This window comes from Eretmochelys imbricata, chromosome 9 (assembly GCF_965152235.1).
Source record: "Eretmochelys imbricata isolate rEreImb1 chromosome 9, rEreImb1.hap1, whole genome shotgun sequence".
NCBI classification, from domain to species: Eukaryota; Metazoa; Chordata; order Testudines; family Cheloniidae; genus Eretmochelys; species Eretmochelys imbricata.
In genome coordinates this window covers 53,696,413-53,718,889 of record NC_135580.1, presented here as the reverse complement: position 1 = coordinate 53,718,889, position 22,477 = coordinate 53,696,413, and the positions used below count along the sequence as shown (strand labels likewise).

The window sequence follows — 22,477 nt, the reverse complement described above, 5'->3', positions numbered from 1 at the left end:
CAGCCAAGTTCTGCTGCATAGCCAGCCGGGGATGGGGACTCCTGGGCACTGGCCTTGGAACAAAGGATGTCCTTGGGTCACCTATGAAGTACAGGCTGTCCCCCAACCAGTGTTCATGAGCTCTGGAGAGGGGAGTAGCCAGTGCTGTTCACTATGAGAACATGCCCTCTGACTCATTACACACAACACTCACTACACGCTGACATGGGGACTCTGCGCGGGGAAGATGAAGGACCTCCTATGTCTAAACCAGTAAAACCGTGTTTCGTACAGCACCTAGCCCCAAGGTAATAGAAATAACAGTAAAGAAGAGTGGTTACACAAGATCCCTGGGGATGGATCCTCCACCTCCCTGCACCTTGTGCAGGCCTGCACCTTGTGCAGGCCTGCACCCCTGTGCCGAACGCTTCCACCACAGCTCTGGTTGCACTTTTCAGCTACTTTACGCTGACGAGCAAGACTCCCCTGGCTGGGCTCTCAGAACCTTTGGGACCAGCTTCCGGACCCGCAGTGCCAAGGGCTGTAAAGCTGCCCTAACAGGCCATCCCTGGTGATGTGACAGCCCCCTGGAGTCTGTCATAAGAGGCACAATTTAGAGCACCTCAGGAACCAGAGGAATGCAAAGTTGATGATCAGCCCCATTCGCCATCCATCACCCCCTCTCAGGTCCTGCGCTGAGCAGAGCTTGGCCAGACCTGAGCTGTAGGAGACCTTGTATGTATCTGAGGTTCTAGACAACTTTGATTTCCCTCTCGTCTGCACTTTCCCCTCCCCGCTACACAGCATTTTTTGCAGTACATCACACTTTGGAGCTGATTCTGGCTCCCTGCCCTGCATTTCTGCCTTCCTGAATGGTGGCCCACATCCGTGCTGGGTAGCAGCGGAGTAGCATCTGCCATTCCAGCACCAAGCATGGGCACACGGACATTGGGACGGAAAGCATGACTCACTTGTGATGTCATAGACAACCACAGCCACTGTGGAGTCACGAATGTAGCTGGGTATCAGGCTTCGGAACCTCTCCTGGCCTGCCGTGTCCCAGAGCTGCAATCGGACCTGCCGGGGGGCAGATGAGAGACAAACAATTAGTAGGAGAAACAAGAAGAAAGGAGGATTTGGGTGGTGGAGGCAGAAGGGAAGAACAGGCGAGGTGATTAGGAGTTTTCTAAAGAACCCAAGGGAGATCGGTGCCAATGAGACTCAGGCTGCTAACTTCCACAGGTTGTGTTGAAACTCCCAGCCCCAGACAACAGTTTTATGACTCTCTCTTCATCTATCTTTAACATTCCCTTTGGCATTCCATTTGGAAATATTGCAGTCCTCATTTACTGTCCTAGTCTGTTGGGAGGTGTTGCTGGGTGCTGTTAAGTGGCTGCCATGTTCCATCCCAGAAGGAGGTTAATTTCAGGTGAGGGTGAAGTTCAAACTTTGTTAAGTTGTGTGTGGGCGATGAAAGGGAACAGTATAGAAATAGGAGCCATTACAGGAGTGTGAATAGAGGCACATGGGATTTTTCGATTTGCTGGCAATTTTGGGGGGAAAATTAGTTTCAAGTTGACCCGAAAATGAACTTTTCAAAATTTTGGCAAATCAAAAAGTTAAAAAAAAGAAATGTTTGTTATAGGTTGAACAAAATGTCAAGCATTCTTTAAAACATTTTTAAAATAAAACATTGAAGGACGTTTCATAGCAAGGTCATTTTGAATAAAAAAATCAAATAGTTTCATTTCAAAACATTCTAACCAAAATGTTTGGTTCTGTTCAGGTTTTTGGGCTGGGGGGAGGGTTTTGACACAAACGATTTGGCAGAAATGACACAAATCTGCTAAATGTTTCAATGTCTCCAAATCTGCTTTTTTTTTCCAGCTGAAAATTTTCCACCCAGCTGGCAAAGCAGTGAGAGGGAGCCCAGGAGTGAAGGAACATGGAGGTGGAATAACTATATATGTTTCAGTGCTAGATTGACAGCCCTAGCAAGTGAAGTTCTCCTTTTCCCCACAGAGCCGTTACAGCCCAGGCAGTGGCAGTGCAAGCCTCCCCATGCTATCCCAGCTGTGTGCCTCAAACCTACTCGGGAAGGACCTGCCCTACCGCTCAAAAGGAATTCAGTCTCCCTGCCTCTGAAGTTCGTTGCCCTAGCAGCAAAGGCCATGTCTACACAGCCTGCGCCAGCGAAGCTCCCAGCCTGGGTCGACAGATTCAGGCCCATGCTACAAATGGTGGTGTGGACATAGCAGCTTGGGCCGGACCTTGGGCTCAGAAGCCGAGGCAGGGGTTAGGCCAAGATCCAGCTTGAGCCACAACTTCAAAGCGCTGTCTCCACAGCTAGGTTAAGCAAGGTAACATGGGGCTTGCAGACCTGAGTCTGTTGACCAAGACTGGGAGGCTCGCTGTTGTGGGCTGTGAAGACATAGCCAAAGAGGTCAACTAGTGCCAGTCATGGGGGTGGTTTGGAGAATATGAACATCGGTCCACTGGGAACTGGAGTGAAGCCACCAACTCTGGTCACCCAGGTCAAACAGATCACAGCCAACCTGGGATGGATTTCTACTGGCGCACAAAAGGCTTCATAGCTGATTAATAATCCAATAACTAATCTAGGCTGAGACTTCCAAAAAGAATTTAAGGGAGTTAGGCACCATATTCTCCACTGAACATCAACTTCCTCGGGCCCCATTGAAAATTCCAGCCCCTGATTCCTATGGAACAACTCCTCTGGACAAAGGAAAATGCGGCTGTAGGGGGAATCCCAGGTCACAGCTGGCATCCAATTGTCGAGAAGTGAGATGGAGGCTGAACACAAAAAGGCTGATTCTCCTTGGCCGGGGTGGAGTCCACTGGTGAAAGGACATGTATGAAAACCTGAACCCGAAAGAGATGCAAACTGGGAATTAAGTGTATGTACTGAGTAAATAGTTGCCTATCACCCCTGGGAACCTGATTTCAAATCTTAGATTCACTCGAAGACATGAGTTTGGTGGGACCCAGCCTAGTCCCTATTTGTTCAGCTCCCCTATCCCACCATCCAATGATTCTCAGACCTTGCTCAGGCCTAGTATTACAGGCCACGGCAGAGCTGTGTTAGGGGAGCTTGTTCAGTGCCAACTTGAATTCTAATGACTCAGTGCTGTGAGGTTAGTCCCTCACGTTCATGAGCACTGCGTCAACCCACACCATTTCAAAGGCCTAAGACTATGATGTTTTTAAAGAATTGTGGGAGCTGAATTGTCTTCATCCTCCAGCTCTTGGGTCAGAGACAAATTCCCTTTGAAGGAATGTAGCCATGCCTTCCTGTAGTTACTCCTCCACTCTGACTGCGGCTAAGCAGTGGATTTCATCAGAATGACTGGAGTGCTATTTGAAGTAGAACCAGCCCATTTAACCCAAGACAGATGTCTCTGAGTGCATTAACACTGCAACAATAGCGAGAGGCTGTTTATGGATGAAGCTGTAGCATCTCTTTCACTACATTTCACTTCCATTTCTCCCATTCCCTTGTACAAAATTTCCCCCCAAAATCAATAAATAAAAAACTTGGAACAGATTTCCTTCCAGTGCCATTTTCTGTAAGATCTGTGAGCTGGCAGAATACAGGGGATGGCTGGCCCGTGGGGATAAACTCTTGCCCTTGTCCAACAAAACTGAAGAGCCAGGGCATTTCTTCCCACTTCCTTGGGGCTCAACCATGCCTTGAAAGCACTGATCTGCACTAGGAGCAGGGCAGTCGTCCCACCCCACAGGTTGCTCAGGGAGGCATTGCACATGCCCCTCCCCAGCACAACCTGTCCCCTTCCCCAGCCCATTTGGGGTGAGTTTTGGTGCTAGCTACACATGGTCATTGTTGTCCAGGAGCGGAAGGGCCTGTGTGGGAGTTAGAAGAGAGTGTGGCCTATCTGGCCATGGACTGCCCAATCTGATCTTAAAGTACTGACTGGACGGATGGGTGTGGAGGTGCATCACCCCAAAGGGAGGGTCAAGAGGGAATGGAGGCCAAATCTCCCTCAGTGCTCCCAGGAACGCACACACTTCCCCATGCCTCTGCCCGGAGCAGCCAGCCAGCATGGAAGAGAGGAAGCAGGGCCATATAATTGCCTCTCCATCCCCCTGTGTGGCAATTTGTACCCCTGGCACCTCATGGAGGGAGCTGCCCTTTCTCCCCCCCATACGAGGGCTGTGATTGTTCCAAACACTTTCATGGGCTGTGGCATGTGTATATGTGTGGGGAGAGAACCCTGTTCACACAAGGTCAGGGCCTCCATGAGGTGGAGGGGAGCAGAAGGGCAGTGGAGATGGGGATCTCTAGGCTCTATATGCAGGGCTGGGACAGAGTTGGCTGTTGTGCCAAAGTTCCCTCCTTTGGAGTGTTTGGTGTAAGTGTGTCAATCAATCAGACTCCTTCAGCACAGTTGTGTGTTTGTGGTTCCTGATGACTTGGATGGCCTAGGGCTTTGGTACTTTGAGGTCAGTTCTTGGTGGAAATGTCCAACCTTCATCACAACCCAACTCTCCCTCTCTGCTCAAGGGAGGCAACAACTGTCAATCTGGTATGCAGCTATCCTTGAACCCCTCTACCAGCGAGGTGACCTCCTAGGATGGGATGGAGAAGGTCAGCAGCGAAGCCACATGGGGGAAGTTACTGTGTATGGAGGCAGGGAAGGGGATTTCAGTCCCCTTAAGTACCCTAACTGTGGGTGAAGCGATCTGTGAAAGTCAATAATTGGCAGCACAAGGCGAAAGGGAGGCGCCCAGCTGGGGTATTTGCTGGGGTAGGTTTGGACAGCATAGAAGGGATTATAGCTAGTGGCTCCCTCTTCCAAAGGGTCTGCACAGAACTTTTTTTGGCATGGTCAGCAATTCAGCAGCATCTGCCACTTACTGTCCGATCTTCCAAGTACATGGTTTTTGATAAGAAGTCGATTCCGATTGTAGCCTGTAAGAGAGGGAGACAGGAAATGAGAGAACATAAGAATGGCCATACTGGGTCAGACCAAAGGTCCATCTAGCTCAGTATCCTGTCTTCCAACAGTGGCCAATGCCAGGAGCCCCAGAGGGAATGAACAGAACAGGTAATTATCAAGTGATCCGTCCCCTGTTGCCTATTCCCAGCTTCTGGCAAACAGAGGCTAGGGTCACTATCCCTGCCCATCCTGGCTAATAGCCAGTGATGGACCTATCTTCCATGAACTGATCTAGTTCTTTTTTGAACCCTGTTATAGTCTTGGCCTTCACAACATCCTCTGGCAAGGAGTTCCACAGGTTAACTGTGTGTTGTGTGGAAAAAATACTTCCTTTTGTTTGTTTTCAACCTGCTCCCTAATAATTTAATTTGGTGACCCCTAGTTCTTGTGTTATGAAAAGGAGTAAATAACACTGCCTTATTTACTTTCTCCATACCAGTCATGATTTTATAGACCTCTATCATATTCCCCCTTAAATTGTCTCTTTTCCAAGCTGAAAAGTCCCAGTCATATGGAAGCTATTCCATACCCCTAATAATTTTTGTTGCCCTTTTCTGAACCTTTTCCAATTCCAATACATCTTTTTTGAGATGGGACGACCACATCTGGACACAGTATTCAAGATGTGGGCATGCCATAGATTTATATAGAGGCAATATGATATTTTTTCTCTTATTATCTATACTTTTCTTAATGTTTCCCAACATTCTGTTCACTTTTTTTGACTGCCGCTGCACAATGAGTGGATGTTTTCAGAGAACTATCCACAATGACTCCAAGCTCTCTCTGTGACGGGTTGGATCACAGAAAACCCCTTGGGAACTGCCAACTGATGTGCTGAGACTACCTCTGAGCCCGTTTTCCCTGGCAGCTTGGGACTTCAGTGCCCTGCCTGGTTTGAGCCAGACACGCTAACCTGCTACAAACTCAGCCCCAGGTCTGAACCACGTCCCTCAAAAGCTTCAGGATAAACTGAAAACAGTTTAAGAAGTGTTTCTGTCTCTAGCACTCAGGTACCAAACTCCCAATGGGGTCCAAACCCCAAATGAATCCGTTTAACCGTGTATAAAGCTTATACAGGGTAAACTCATAAATTGTTCGCCCTCTATAACACTGATAGAGAGAGATGCACAGCTGTTTGCCCAACCCCTCCCCCCCCCCCAGTATTAATACATACTCTGGGTTAATTAATAAGTAAAAAGTGATTTTATTAAATCCAAAAAGTAGGATTTAAGTGGTTCCAAGTAATAACAGACAGAACAAAGTGAATTACCAAGCAAAATAAAATAAAACAAACAAGTCTAAACCTAATACAGTAATAAAACTGAATACAGGTAAATCTCACCCTCAGAGATGTTTCAATAAGTTTCTTTCTCAGACTGGACGCCTTCCTAGTCTGGGCACAATCCTTTCCCCTGGTACAGCCCTTGGTCCAGCTCAGGTGGTAGCTAGGAGATCTCTCATGACTTCAGCCCCCTTCGTTCTGTTCCACCCCCTTATATAGCTTTTGCACAAGGCAGGAATCCTTTGTCCCTCTCTGGGTTCCCACCCCTCCTTCTAAATGGAAAAGAGCCAGGTTGAAGATGGATTCCAGTTCAGGTGACATGATCACATGTCCTGTGAGACCCCAAGCCCTCATTCCTCCCAGCCTGACTCACAGGAAGGCCTTCAAGCAAACAGAGCCATCTAAAGTTGTCTTGGTTGATGGGAGCCATCAAGATTCCAAACCATCATTAATAGCCCACACTTTGCATAACTACAATAGGACCTCAGGGTTATATTTCATATTTCTAGTTTCAGATACAAGAGTGATACATTTATACAAATCTACACTCAGTAGATTATAAACTTTGTAATGATAATTTACAAGAGACCTTTTGCATGAAGCATATTCTAATTACATTATATTCACACTCATTAGCATATTTTCATAAAATCATATAGAGTGCAATGTCACACTCTTTCTTAAGTGGTAACAGCTAATGTAGACACCATCATTTTATATGTACAGTTGGGATTATATTTTTCAATGTGCATTACTCTGCATTTACCAATATTGAATTTCATCTACCATTTTGTTGCCCAGTCACCTAGTTTTGTGAGATCACTTTATAAGTCTTCACAGTCTGCTTTGTACTTAACTATCTTGAGTAGTTTTGTATCATCTGCAAATTTTGCCACCTCACTGTTCACCCCTTTTTCCAGATCATTTATGAATATGTTGAATAGAACTGGTCATATTGGGTTGCATTAGTAGGAGCATTGCCAGCAGATTGAGGGAAGTGATTATTCCCTTCTATTCAGCACTGGTGAGGCCACATCTGGAGTATTGCATCCAGTTTGGGGCACCCCACTACAGAAAGGATGTGGACAAATTGGAGAGAGTGCAGTGGAGGGCAATGAAAATGACTGGGGGCTGGGGCACATGACGCGAGGAGAGGCTGAGAGAACTGGACTTGTTTAGTCTGTAGAAGAGAAGATTGAGGGGTACCAACTATCTGAAGGGGGGTTCCAAAGAGGATGGAGCTTGGCTGTTCTCAGTGTTGGCAGATGACAGAACAGGGAGCAATGGTCTCAAGTTGCTGTGGGGGAGGTCTAGGTTGGATATTCGGAAACACTATTTCACTAGGAGGGTGGTGAAGCACTGGAATGGGTTACCTAGGGAGGTGGTGGAATCTCCATCCATAGAGGTTTTTAAGGCCCAGCTTGACAAAGCCCTGGCTGGGATGATTTAGTTAGTGTTGGTCCTGCTTTGAGCAGGGGATTGGACTAGATGACCTCCTGAGGTCTCTTCCAACCCTAATCTTCTATGATTTTATGGTCCCAGTACATAGGGGTCACCACTGTTTCCCTCTCCCCATTCTGAAAACTGACCATTTATTCCTATTCTTTGTTTCCTATCTTTTAATCAGTTACCAATCCATGAGAGAGCCTTTCCTCTTATCCATGACAGCTTACTTTGCTTAAAAGCCTTTGGTGAGGGACCTTGTCAAAGGCTTTCTGAAAATCTAAGTACACTATATACACTGGATCCCCATTGTCCACATGCTTGTTGATGCCCTCAGAGAATTCTAGTAGATTTATGAGGCATGGTTTCCCTTTACAAAAACCATGTTGACTCTTCCCCAACAAATTATGTTCATCTATGTATCTGACAATTTTGTTCTTTACTATAGTTTCAACCAGTTTGCCCAGTACTGAAGTCAGGCTTACTGGCCTGTAATTGCTGGGGTCACCTCTGGAGCCCTTTTTAAAAATTGGTGTCACATTAGCTATCCTCCAGTCATTTGGTACAGAAGCTGATTTAAATGATTGGTTACAAACTACATTTAGTAGTTCTGCAATTCACATTTGAGTTCATTCAGAACTCTTGGGTAAATATCATCTGGTCCTGGTGATTTATTACTATTTAGTTTATCAATTTGTTCCAAAACCTCCTCTAATGACACCTCAATCTGGGACAGTTCCTCAGATTTGTCACCTAAAAAGAATGACTCAGGTTTGGGAATCTCCCTCACATCCTCAGCCGTGAAGACTGATGCAAAGAATTCATTTAGTTTCTCTGCAATGGCCATATTGTCCTTGAGAGCTCCTTTAGCATCTCGATTGTCCAGGGGCCTCATTGATTGTTTAGCAAGCTTTCTGCTTCTGATGTACTTAACAAAAAAAAATTTTGCAATTACTTTTTGAGTCTTTGGCTAGTTGTTCCTCAAATTCTTTTTTGGCCTTCCTAATTATATTTTTACAGTTCATTTGCCAGTGTTTATGTTCCTTTCTATTTTCCTCACTAGGATTTAACTTTCACTTTTGGCACTGTACCTTTTAATTTCTGTTTAACTAACTTCCTCATTTTTGTGTAGTCCCCCTTTCTGAAATTAAATGATACGGTGTTGGGCTGCTGTGATGTTTTCCCTGTCACAGGGATGTTAAATTTAATTACATTATGGTCACTATTACCATATTCACCTCTTGGACCTAATCCTGTGCTTCACTTAGGACTAATTCAAGAATTGCCTCTCCTTTTGTGGGTTTCAGGACTAGCTGCTCCAAGAAGCAGTCATTTAAGGTGTCAAGAAACTTTATCTCTGCATCCCATCCTGAGGTGACAGGTACCCAGTCAATATGGCGATAGTTGAAATCCCCCAGTGTGATTGAGTTTTTTTATAGCCTCTCTAATCTCCCTGAGCATAGTCACTATCACCATCCTGGTCAAGTGGTCAGTAATATATCCCTACTGCTATATTCTTATTATTAGAGCATGGAATTACTATCCCGAGGTGTATGGCACCAAATAAAGTGGCCTCTACTGTGAAGAACTCACTCTGTGAAGGCACAAAAGGACACAGTTCTATACAGAAAACACCCATATGGCAGCATCGCATACATACAGTAGATGGGGAAGGGTGAACAGACAAACTTCCTCTAATTCACTGTTGTGAACTGCACTCTGAGTCTATATCTGGCTGTATAAATGACACAACACTGAATTTAAATCCTGATCACAGAAAGCTCTTTTCTCTTTAAAATACAAATCATTTGATGATAGCCAGGTTCCAATTAGTTTCCTGATCCCGTCTACCAGGTCTGGGCCCACTTCCTTTGACACAAAAGCCTTCCCACCACAACTGTACAAGTGCCGGTGTTGGATTGAAAATGTTCCCATGTGCATAGTTCGTGGATGATGGCAAAGCAGGGGCGCCAGAACAGAGGGGACCAGGGAGCCATGCCCCCCCACTTTTTACTGGTCGTAAGGGCAAGCAATGGGGGGAAGGGGTGGAGAGGAGGGAGCAGGGGACAGGGTCTTCGGGGGAAGAGGAAGCTCAGGAGTGGGGCCTCTAGTGAAGGGTAGGGTGACCAGGTGTCTGGTTTTTGACCAGAACACCCTGTCGAAAAGGGACCCTGGGAACTCGGGTCAGCACCAGCACTAAGGCAGGCTAGTCGCTACCTATCCTGGCTGGCACTGCGCTGTTCTCCGGAAGCAGCCAGCAGGTCTGGCTTCTAGGTGGGGGAGCCATGGGGCTCTGCGTGCTGCCCCCACCCCAAGCACCGGCTCTGCACTCCCATTGGCCAGTTCCTGGCCAATGGGAGCTGGGTGGGGGCAGTGCCAGTGGGTGGGAGCAGTGCCTGAAGCCTCCTGGCCCCCCACCTAGAACCCGGACCTGCTGGCCACTTCCAGGGTGCATGCAGCATGGTGCCAGGACAGGCAGACAGCCTGCCTTAGCCCCCCCTGCTGTGCCAGAGGTAAGCCCCTGTCCCAACGCAAAGCCCCAACCCCCTGCCCCACCCCTGAGCCCTGCCCAAACCCAGAGCACCCTCCTGCACCCCAAACCTCTCATCCCCAGCCCCACCCCAGTACCCGCACCCCCAGCCCAGGGCCCCCACACCCTCCTGCACCCCAACCCCCTTCCTCAACTCACGGCCCCCTCCAGCACTCCAAATCCCTTGGCCCCACCCCCCAGCCTGGAGCCCCCTCCTGCACTGCAAACCTCTCATCCCTGGCTCCACCCCAGTGCCTGGACCCCCAGCCCAGAGCCCTCAACCTCTCCCACACCCCAACCCCCTGCCCCAGCCCAGTGAAAGTGAGTGAGGGTGGGAGAGAGCGAGCCACCAAGGGAGGGGGAATGTGGTGAGTGGGGGGCAGGGGCAGGGCTAGGGTGTTTGGTTTTGTGTGACTAGATAGTTGGCAAACCTAGTGAAGGGTTGGTGTGAAGGCAGGGCCTCGGGGGTGGAACTGGACAGGAAGAGGCAGTGGAGCGGGCACGGGAAGAGGTAGAATGGGAGTGGAGTGGGGGTAGGAAGAGGTGGAATGGGGGCAGGGCCTGGGGATGAGGGGGGTTGAGCACTCTCAGGGAAAGGAGGAAGCTGGTGCCTGTGATTCTGAGCCCCTTCATTGCTCCTCCCCCCTTTAAATTCTTGATAGGGGATGAAGTGGGATTTAAGAGATAAAAGCAATGGAGCCAGTCATGTGATTAGCTGTATATCTGACCATCTTTTCCCCCCCAACCCCCCCCCCCTCCCCCCCCCCCCCCGCGGAGAGGCAAGTAACCTAGTTTCAATGCTCTGAAGCTCAGAGGCACTTAAGCACTGCTGCTGACTTGAGAACAAAGGGGATGGGGATGGAGAGGCAGGGCCGGGGATGAAGAGAGCTGGACAAAGCAATTATATCCCTCCAACATGCTGGTGTGGGGGGGAAGGGAGAGAGGGGGTGAGAGGGAACGCTGGAGAGAGGCAGTGACAAGCCCCCGGAAAGAGGAACACTAGACCGCACCTTGGACACTACTGCTGCTGCAGAGTGCAGAGCATGAGGTATTGGAAGACGGTGTGAAAGGACAGGGAATGAGATCAGAGTGATGCACATAGGTCAGAATGAGGACCCGAGTCTGGGGATGCCCAGAGGGCACGTCAGGTGGCAAGACCCATTGCCAGACAGCCCCGAGTACCTAGCAGGCTGGTGCCGCACAGTGCAGTCCCCTTAACGGAGAGGTGAGAGAATGGTTAAGGGATCATTCCTGTGGCTGGAGGCTCCTAGGACGTGGAACATGTTACGCTGAGGGATGGGCACCTCGACTTAATGAACTGCTTTTAAAACTAGGCATCCTGCAGATCATGACAAATGGGAGTCATGTGAGCAGGGCTACCTCAGTTCTGGTGGAACAGAGAAGCCGGTCAACAGGAACCTGTGCATTAAGGATTGTGGGTAGGCTGCCCATCACCCACACTCTTCAAATGGAGTGGTCAGCCCATTTCTCTAGTGTTTGGAGACGCTGGAATGGACTGTGCCTAATCTCTTCCCTGGCAGTCATCCTATTTTGGGGACAAGTTGGGGAGTGCCATTTATCAGGAGGCGGATTCAGTTGACTCACTAGAAGGCTGTAGTGGTCCCATCCTAGATAGAAATGTAGGGTTGGAAAGGTCCTCAAGAGGTCATCTGGTCCCTCCCCCAGGCTGAGGCAGGATTAAGGATATCTCCCTGACAGGTGATAACTATGGCTGCAACCAGCCTCCATCACAGAGCCCCACTTTAGCACATCTGTAGTTTTTTGTTTGAAAATTCAGGTCCCTAGAATGGGAAACACTCATGCAACCCTAAACAATGCTGTTGTCATGATTTATGCCCCCCCCAACCATGATTATACCTCCTCATATAGATGAGCCAGTCTAGGAGAACATGAGTCCTGTAAGCCAGTATAAATAATTTTACACTGGATGCTTTCCTTTGGAAGAAATCAAAATGAATTGTGATGTATTTATGCACAAATACAGAATGGGGGAGAACTGGCTTGGCAGCAGCACTGCTGAGAAGGATCTGGGAGTTGTGGTGGATCACAACCTTGAAATGAGTCAACACTGTGATACTGCTGCAAAAAAAGCAAATGCAATTTTAAGTTGCATTAACGGAGGCATAGCATGCAAATCACGGGAGGTGATAGTACCGCTCTACTCAGCGCTGGTTAGGCCTCAGCTGGAGAACTGTCCAATTTTGGTCACCAATGCATAGAAAGGATGGAGAGAAACTGGAAAGGATCCAGAGGCGAGCAACAAAGATAACCAAAGGGATGGAATGCAAGCCATATGGGCAAAGTCTGAAGGAACGGGGTATGTTTAGTTTGGAAAAGAGGAGATTGCCAAGGGACATGATAGCGGTCATCAAATACTTCAAAGGCTGCCATAAAAAAGATAGAGAAAAGTTGTTCTCTCTTGCCACAGAGGGCTGGACAAGAGGCAATGCATTCAAACTACAGCACAGCAGATTTAGATTGAATCTCAGAGAAAACTTCCTAACTGTAAGAACAGTAGGTCAATGGAACAGATGACTAGGGAGGTTGTGGAAGCTCCTTCACTGGAGGTTTTCAAAAGGAGGCCGGATAGCCACTTGTCTTGGATGGTTTAGACCCAACAAATCCTGCATCTTGGCAGGGAGTTAGATTAGATGATCCTTGCGGTCCCTTCTAACCCTAGGGGTCTACGATCGGAGTGCTTCTCACAGCGCTCAGCAAACAGTCCCCACAAGCCATGTGTCAGCAGCTGTAAATGGACTGGTGCTAGGTCTGTTGGGTTGGGCCATTTTGTGATAGCACTCCCCCTCTGAGAATCAAGTTGGACACCCAAATATCACTAGCTGATTTTGAAAAGGGAGGCCTTCCTGTGTTTGTTAGTATAAGTGAATGTGATTTATCAGCTGGCATTAAAGAGAACTGGCACCCATGTGGCCAGCCCCGCTTTGAGAACTGCTGTCACCGATAGAAACAGGTCAGTTAACATGGATGGTGTCTGCTATTCAGCCTGAGTATAGGAGTCCGCAGACACAGAAATCCAAGCTCTCGTATGACAAGTACAAGACTGAATGAGAAGTCCAGATCCATCAGTTCAGGCCTGGCTGCAGAAGCTATAATTGTCTTAGCGCAAGGCACCAAAAAAGAAACAACAGAAGAATAGTGTGTGAAATGGGGAACTTTAGGTAATTTGACCATTTGCTAAACCTTAGAGAAAACGTTCCTTCCCCTTGTCCTACATTCTGATGGCCGTGTCTCTCCGATCACCTACTACAGGGATGCAGGATGTGAACAGTATGGGGCTGCAGCCAGCCAATCATGGAGGCTGGCATTTAGAAAGGAGCCTAAGGGCTTATCTACATGGGGACACTCAGGAAAGTTAATCTAAATTAACTGTCCAAGTGGATCAGTTGAACCTCGTTAAACCCCAGTGTGAACACTAATTCAGAATTAAAGTGGCCTGAAGCTGATTTAGCTTAATTCACTTCCGAAGTGAACTAAACTAAATCGAATTAAGGCCTCTTTAATTCTGAATCAGAGCACCCACCCAGGGGTTTAATGTGGTTTTACAAATCCACTTTCAATTCACATGGTTCATCAATTTGGATAAACTTACCTGCGTGTCCCTGGGTAGACAAGACCTATGAGTACCTAACTCCCTTAGGTACCTTTGGAAAGTCCCAACCAGAGTTTCTGAGTGTATTGCCTCAGCTGTCTGACTTGAAGAAGGGAAGAGCAGCGAAGTACCTTCCTACCTTCCCTTATTGTCATTTCCTTTGAAATTCCCTATTTCGAATGAAAGGGCAGCTCTGACAGAGGCCATAGTCCAGTGAGGACTGGGCACTGCCCCGTGGGTCTTTCCAAAGTGCACTCCTTGCTCCAGTAGCGGGGAAGGAACGTTGTTTTGGGGGTGCTGATTCAGCAGACAGCCCAGCTGGTGGGGCAGCAGCAACTGCACCAAGATGATTTTTCAAAACGGCCCAGAAACACATTTTCACAGGCAATCAGAGGAGAGGGTGACTTACCTTTATAAACTGCTGCTGGTTTGCAGGGTGGGGCTGGTAAGATGGACCCCACCAGTGGAAGGTGCTGCAGGGCCCAGCAGCCAATGGCAGTTAGTCCATCTTCACTGGTCAGTCCCAGTGCCTCTAAAATTTGCTGAGATTGGCTGATAGGTCGCGAGGAAACAGGCCACCTTCTACTCTCCCTGTGTTTAGCGGCGGGTCGGGTAGCAGCAGGCTCCATCCTTCTTGCTAGGACAGGATTATGAATGGGGCACCAGGGTCTGTTGCTGATGCCAGTCTGAGGGGGATCCTCTTGGACTTTGCACAGAGCAGGCACAATCTCCTAGGTGTGAGGGTGATATTACCGCTGGTATTTCAGCAGTGCCTTGAGGCCGCAATCAGGGTCAAGGGCCCCACAAATGCATGGTGAGAGACAGTTCCTGCCCCCAAACGCTTCCAGGCTAAGATGAAGACAGAACATAACAAGTGGGTTCAACACGCAATGAGAATGGAGGAGGAGGAGGGACTTCAAAGGGAATTAGATACCTAAATGCATGTGAGGATCTGGGGCAGAGTCAGATGCAACTGGATTTCTTTCAGTTCTTTTTCTCTTATTATAAGTTCCGCTGCCTAGTTCCTTTCATAGAATCATAGAATATCAGGGTTGGAAGGGACCTCAGGAGGTCATCTAGTCCAACCCCCTGCTCAAAGCAGGACCAATCCCCAAATTTCCTTGTATTTTGCCTTTGATTTGTTTCAATAGCAGTAAATCTCCACTCTTGCCTGCTTATTGACAATTTTATTCCACTGGATAACAAGGGAAAGTCGTGTATTTAAATATCTGTATTTCAGCATTAGCCCATGGTCCGTTCCCCTTGTCCAGGTTGTGGGCCACACACTGCCTCCCAATCATCACAGCTGGCTCTTTCTTGGGAAGGTGTTTGTGTGTATGGGGGAGGCTTCTCCTCCTGCAGCCCTTGCCTCCCCCTGCCCTCAGATTTCCACCCCTCTCCCAGCAAGCAGCCACACAGGGCTCCATCTCCATGTGCTTGGGGAGGGTGAGGGCACTGGGACCCTGCCTCTCCCACTGGTGTCTCTCAGGATGCGCTAGCTGGGACTTCCTGCCCCCTGCTGCTCTCCGAGTCCTTCAAGGTGCACAGGCGCACCCTGGAAAGGGACTGGGTCTCAGCTCCCATGTGCTCAGGCAGGGACGGGGGAGAGGGTGATGATACCATTATTTCACGGGATCACCGCTCTGGGCATTAACGAGTGTGGGGGGTGTTTAGAGCTCACTTGTCTGCCGAGGTTGAGAAAGGGGGACAAAGGCCTTTCCCAGAAAATCAGATATCAACCCACCTTGTGCTTGGATTTAGTGCTTGTGGGGAGGTGTGGGGCTCCTGCATGCAATAGCGGCTGCAGGCCTTGGGATTACAAAGGCCCATAAAGGCCTGGGTTGGCATGAGACAGGCTTCAGATCAGCAGTTTACTCTGGATGTAAACATCAAAAGGGAACCAGCCTGGGGGAAGCTGTTGTCCTCACCCCTCTCACTGCTGCTGGGATGGATCACTTTTAGGAACGATCCTGCCTATTGTTAAACTTGCAGCCACTTGGATATAAATCAAATGCTTGGGCCCATCACTGGCACTTGCCGCCACTGGCAATGTGGTGAATTGCCGTGGAACTGGTGGGAATGGCTGACCAGCAAACATTACCATCGGCAGCCATCTTGGAGCAGGCAAGGGCATTTTGGAAGTGCTGCGTGTCTTGGTAACTGTTATCCTTCCTTTACCCACAGTGCTTTGCAGTGTGAAACTGACTGTACTTCTCTCCCTAATTGGGACAGTCAGAAGAGAAGTAGAAGTCATCAAACTATTTAACTCGGGACAGCAGCAATCAAATATTTACCGAGCAGAGCTATTGCTTGTGTTTGCAGAATCCAGCATGGCCTTAATGGACGTGAGGGAGCCTTTAATACACAAATTAATACAGCCTGTGCAGACTATGCCTCTCTTTTGATGTATTATTTAATTGCTTGTAAAAGGTGAAAGAGCTGTTTGTTCACCTCAATCAATTGCAACACTGATTAGATCAGGTGGCCCTGGGATCCCAACATCACTGAGGAAATGGCTGCCAAATGTCACTAGTCCTTTTTCTCTCAATTAAAAGGCATAACCTCTTTCAAACTACATGTTGTGAGCATACTGGCTCTTGGCCCCACTGGGAACCCCTTCTAATCTGAGGAGGTGAAGGGGTGCCCTCCAGGTCAGGGATTAAGAACAATCAGCAAAGAAGGGAGGGAAGTGGGGTCTCAGCAAATATGGACAGTGACGTCCTGTGATGCACTGTACCTCAAGACAGTGCCCTGTAACTCCCACATTCACTCACCACTTATATATGGTTCTGATATTTTGTACAAAAAATGCCTTGTAAGGTCATGATCTGATGAAACTCGTTCTCTACAAATATGTATATCATTATTGGATATAGAGTTACGAGATTTTGGTATATGGTTGTTATTGAAATAGGTTGTGAGTCTCAAACGAGGTGACCCACACCCAGTGACCAGCCATTGACCAGCAGGGGAATTGTAAACAAGAGAGATACAATTCAATAAAAGCACTTGCTCCGGCTACACACAATGGCACTTGCTTAACTCTGTGACTCGGGAAGGCCTCGGGACATGTGATGCTTGACTCCATGTTTGAGCCAGTATTTTTCCAGGCACATGAACTGAGGGTATGAAATAAAGGACAGTGGCACCATGAGATTCTCTCCTCCCCCACCTGTTCTGAAGGCAATATGAAATTTTGGAAGAAAAAGACACTGAACTGGGGAGATTGGTCCCAGGCTAAGCAGAGAATTCTGCCTGTGTATTAAAATCTGTGAACTGCTTACAATGCTTAGTGGGGTGAGAAAAACTGCTTTATTCAACTCTTGCTTGGTATGACAAAGTTTAAAATTTAGAATGCGTGTTTACTTTCTATTTCTTATGTAACATTCTCTGACCTTTATCCCTACCTCTTATAATCACTTAAAATCTATCTTTCTGTAGTTAATAAACATATTTTAATCTGAACCAGTGAGTTTGTCCTAAGTGCTTGGGGGATCTACTTAGGTTACAAAGGCTGGTGCATGTCCACTATCCTCTAATGAAGTAGCAAACTAATTAGTGAGCTTGCATTGTTCAAGAGAAGGTCTTGAGCAGTATAAAATTGGTACATTCCTGGGGTGCAAGGCTGGGGGGATTTGCTGGTGTTTCCCTGTGTATAATTCATGAGTGGCTTAGAGAGCATTCATGCAATTTAGCTTGGTGTGTCTCTGCATGTTGTTGGATGAGTGATAACAGCACCTGGAAGGGTCTGCTGCTTGTCACTGGCATAGCATTGTAAGAGACAGCCCAGGCTAGAGAGTAAAGGCAGCATAGCGGTCCCACAGTTCCAGGTTGTACCCAGGGGTCTGTCACACTTCTCCTCTGGTTTCTTTGTTTCAGCATCCTCCCTTCTCGTCTGCACAGAGAGACTTCTCCAGACACTCAGCAATCCTGCTCCCAAACACAATCCCATAGATACAGCAGTTCTTGCCCCTCAGAGCCCCAGGTCAATAAATGCCATTTAGGAAATGTCTGTTCTCTTCATTAGCACAGGGAAACTGGGCTCGGTACAGGATCCTGTCACTTGGCATTGGGTGGCTGTTATTTTATGTACAGATCTTAACCCAGCGTGGTTCACAGTGGACCAACCAGCAACTGAGAGAACACAGAGGACAGAATCCTCAGAGGGGCTGGACCCACCTTCAGTGCAGTTCCAAGCCACCTTTCTGCTCCCTTGATCCTGGGGTAGGGTGGGGACCAGACTGGCCCCTGGCATAGCACAGATTAACTACAGGACCAATGATGGGTGGAGCACTACTGGGGGATTCCATGACCCCAAGGGAACCCCCAGCTGCTCTGGACTCCAGGCAGCTTTCCAGCTGCACTGTGCTACCTGGATTGCTCTGGTTCTCCCAGACAGTTCCTTCAGTCCAGCTGCAGGGCTTCCCCACCTCTTGGGCGGCTCTGCGACATCTAACACCTATGTCCTGCTCCTTAAGGGCTCTCCAGCTGTTCCTGGGATGATTGCTTCTCAGCCCTGACTGACTCCCTTTGGGTTAGGCCATGCTAGTCATCTGGGGCCAGCATCTGCTCTCCTTGTGCAATGACCATCACTGCAGCTGACACACTGGGTATCAAACCAGGGACCCTCTGAGCAAAATGGGTGACACTCCCACTCCACATATCAGCAGCTGTGCTGTGAAGGCAGGCCCTACCTCTGGAAACCTGGCTGGGGATAGACAGGCAGCTGACCTCTGAGCACAAGCTGGCTGGAGGGCTAGCAGGAAATCTTGTCCCTGCTGCCAGCTCTTCTGCAAATGGGGCTGAGGGATGCCACTTGAGATAGGACAACACAGATACTTCAGCGGCAAGCCAAAGAGCAGCTGGAGCATGTGGCTCCTGCGAGCCTTCCCCAGACATACCAACCAACTACAGCCAAAGGGCAGGAGCCGCTGTACCTGGTCTGTCGAGGCCATTTGTAACTGAGTGAGGTACATCTGCTCCCACTGACTGTTCTTTGCAATGACACTGAGGTCCTGTCCATTCAGGGCGCTGGGAGAGAGCTGGGTTTTGGAGCAATCGCTGGGCAACTTCCTGCCTCTTCAGAGGGTGTCAGAGGTCAGACCAACCTAGCAAAGCAGGGAGACCCCACCACAAGGACCTGAGTCTCTCCTGCATATGCAAAGGAGCAGGGCTCTCTCCCTGGGGCGGCAACAGAGAGGCTCGCTCTGTGGATCAGGCACAGAGGGGGACGTGTGATGCACACTGACCCAGTGAGTTACACGCATGCTGAGCAGTCCCATTGACTTCCGCGGAGAACCCATGGAGCACAGTACTGGTCACCACGAGAGGGGCACCAGAGTCTGGCCCCTCGCGAGAGCTGTCCACGGTTTCATCACCATCAATGGCACAGTCACTCCTCCCTAACAAAGGTGAACCCTCCATTTCAGGGCCAAGATACCTTGGCAAAGTGCACAATCAGGGCAGCTCACACCTGCATACTCAGAGAAGGAGGAGACCTACAGACAGGAAAATGCCTCTGATGGGGTTCACATGCAGATGGGGCTTTCAGGCCATGCATTGCTTGAAAGGTCACATTTTGGCTCCTCTGCAATGGAAGCTGCTAGCAGACACATGTTGTGATCGATACCATTCTCTCGCAGCTAAACTACATTTCATATAGCTTGGGTCGACTGCTTGCCCCAAGGGCAAATCCCTCCAGAGAGAAACAAACCCAGGAAAGGTGGAGATGCCAATGAAAGGGGAAGTCTAGATTGAGTTACATGTTGTTCACTGGCCCCAGGGGGATGTTGTTCAACACACAAGAAAAGGAAATAAAGGCTGAGAAATCCCTTTGCCTGAATGCACAATGAAAGGAAAGAGAAACCCAATCTGTCTTTGGGGTCCCAAGCTAATTCAGGAAGACTCTAGTGTAAAAGCAGAGTTAGGATATGAAGAACTTAGTCCTGATTCTCCTCAGCTTTACACTGACTTCAGTGGAGTTACTCCTAATTTACACCAAAGCAAGAAGAGAATCATGCCCCCTGCATTTTGGCAACAGCATCAGTGTAGAACTTGGAAAGTCTGAGGCGATCACACAGTTTACTTCTCATTACACACCTAGAACTCAAAACAATCAATCCCTGTGAAATTATAGACACTATCTGCATAAATTAGAGAACTCCACAAAACGTATAGACTGACTATGTCATGATGGTTGCAAAATGCGCCAATGCCAGCTACTGCGAAGAATGGGGAATGTAAAGAGTAGCCGAAGTGCATGCACGTCATTCACCACTGGAAAGCCCGTTGGTAGCCAGTTTGCAACACAAGTGCATGTGCTCACACCACTACACCCATTTTGGGTTGCTAGGCAGAAGCGTTCCCCAGCAGACCCTGCTGATTTCATTCATGCACAAAAAATTGGATGCAAATATGTAGGCGCCATTGAAAATAAACAGCGCTATAGTCTAGATCTCAGTGCCGGGCTATACGAGGAGTCATAAGTGGGCCGTGTTCACATGTCCATTTCCCACCTCTGAAGAAAGAGAGCTTATTTCTGCTCCAAAGTGGGTCTGACGCTGTGCACAGAACATGACTGGGGATTGACAGGGAGTAGGCGGTGCATTGGGGTTACTGTCACTCCAGATCCAGAAATGGAAAAAGGGTCTCACCTGATATGTATTGTCAAAACTGTCATACATAAACCTTGTGATCAGGGATGTCTTCCCAACTGCAAGAGAAGAAGGAACAAGGGATTAGGTGTAGAAGTTCACAGTCAGGCCCTTCACTTTCTTTTAAAGATCACAGACAAAAAGGAGACAAGAAAAGCTCATGTTAACCCCAGGCATCTCCTTGTACACCCACACAGCAGAGAGCAACCCACTGACTGATAAGAATATTCCTGTGGGTCAAGGGGCGTAGGCCTGGGCCCATTATTCTTCTGCTTTACATTCTTAGGGGGAAGTAAAACAGAGCATCCCTTTAAAGTCATACAGCTCTCAATACCCGTCCATAGCGGGGTGGGGTCACAGAATTTGTGAATATAAAGGCTGGTTTGGGGACAGTGGTGTTAGAAGAAAGGCATGTGTCCTAGATCTGTAGCTGTGGCTATGTAAAATTAGCCACATCTCTAACTCCTGTGACGTCAGAGCATTATTGTTCTGCAAAGTAACAAGCCTGCTCTGAGGATATTTCCACCTGTGTGATATTCCCTCACTGCCAGCAGTGCACAAGGTCACTGGAATGGAAAGTAAGCAAACTTTTCTCCCCCGGGGGCTGTGCACTTCACCCCACCAACCGCAGAGGTTCAGTGCATGTCTGTTCATATAGAATCATAGAATATCAGGATTGGAAGGGACCTCAGGAGGTCATCTAATCCAACCCCCTGCTCAAAGCAGGACCAATCCCCAATTTTTGCCCCAGATCCCTAAATGGCCCCCTCAAGGATTGAACTCACAACCCTGGGTTTAGCAGGCCAATGCTCAAACCACAGAGCTATCCCTCCCCCCCAGGTTACTGAGGTTAAGTCTCAGTAAACCACTGCCACCTCTCTCGGTCAGCCAGCTGTACTCAGAGTGTGCTGCTGTCTTTACTCCACCTGATGTAGGTGTCATTTTCAGAGGATGCAACCACAGCTCTGGCTCTCCCCTTCCACACTCTCCCATGGCTGTATTAAGACCCTTACGATAGTTGTGGGGTTTTCTTTTGAAAGAACTTGGTCATGCTGGGCCAGGCCCTTGGGGGGTGAAAATCAGGGTATGTTGATTTACACCAGCTGATGATCTGGCCTTCTCTATGTGATTGACTTCTCTTCCTTTGAAGAGAAGAATAATGCACCCAATCTGGCATCGTTAGTGATTCCGATTAAATGGCACAATGATAATTCCCTCTCCTATGCAGGGCTAGTTATTTTGAATGTCAAAATATTAATTTTCAGAGGGAATTAGGTCCCTAGCGTGCACTTATATTCAAAAGCCGTTGGAGAATTCAGAATGGTGTCTGCTGAGCAGGGACCCTTTCCAAGACAATCTCTTGCTCTTTTAAGGTTCACCCATCATGATGCAAACCTCCCGCTGCAAGTGCCTGGAGTAGACAATGAACTTGGTCAGCTATTGGTGCAGGCATGACATTGTGTGGTGCAAAGCTGTGGGCCCATGCCAGGTGAAATATGGATTTAGCAGACGGCACACGCAGGGCATGTGCAGCGTCTATGGTGCTGAGTATTATGTGGCTCAGAGACACTGGATGGATTGTTTTGTGACTCAGAAATTTAACACTCTGTTCCTGAGCCAATGGAAAGACTGCCATTGACTTCAGTGGTTTTAAGATTAGGCCCTAGATCTCCCCGATTTTCCGCTGCACCCCTCCCCAAAAGCACAGCGGTCAGTGCTGCTGGCCCAGGGGCTGCCTGATCTGCTCAGGCAGCCCCGGAGCCAGCCACACTGGCCGCTGCAGAAGTCACAGAGGTCCTCCATGACAGACACACAGCCTTACTCATGAGCAATCAATCATTGTTCCCTTCCCTTCCCCCACGGCCAGAATACAGAGTTCTTTCTGCTACCCACATACACAGATCTAGTCTCGCCAAGGCCTGGTGCCTTACTGACCAAAGATGAAAGGGAACAAAGGTTCCAGAGCAATAAGATTTC

General features: G+C 48.4%; 1 protein-coding gene across 2 annotated transcripts in view; it reads right to left on the bottom strand.

Moving 5' to 3' along the window:
• RAB6B (RAB6B, member RAS oncogene family) overlaps positions 1-22,477 on the bottom strand; it is a 129,982-nt gene that overhangs the window by 40,887 nt on the left and 66,618 nt on the right. Inside the window, exons 2-4 of one of the 2 annotated variants that reach the window (XM_077826492.1) lie at positions 20,501-20,559; positions 4,877-4,930; positions 951-1,056 (exon numbers count right to left, since the gene is read on the bottom strand). In XM_077826492.1, the coding sequence (XP_077682618.1) occupies positions 951-1,056; positions 4,877-4,930; positions 20,501-20,559 (219 nt within the window). The remainder of the gene's footprint in view (positions 1-950; positions 1,057-4,876; positions 4,931-20,500; positions 20,560-22,477) is intronic. The other variant, XM_077826493.1, reaches the window with a different exon arrangement.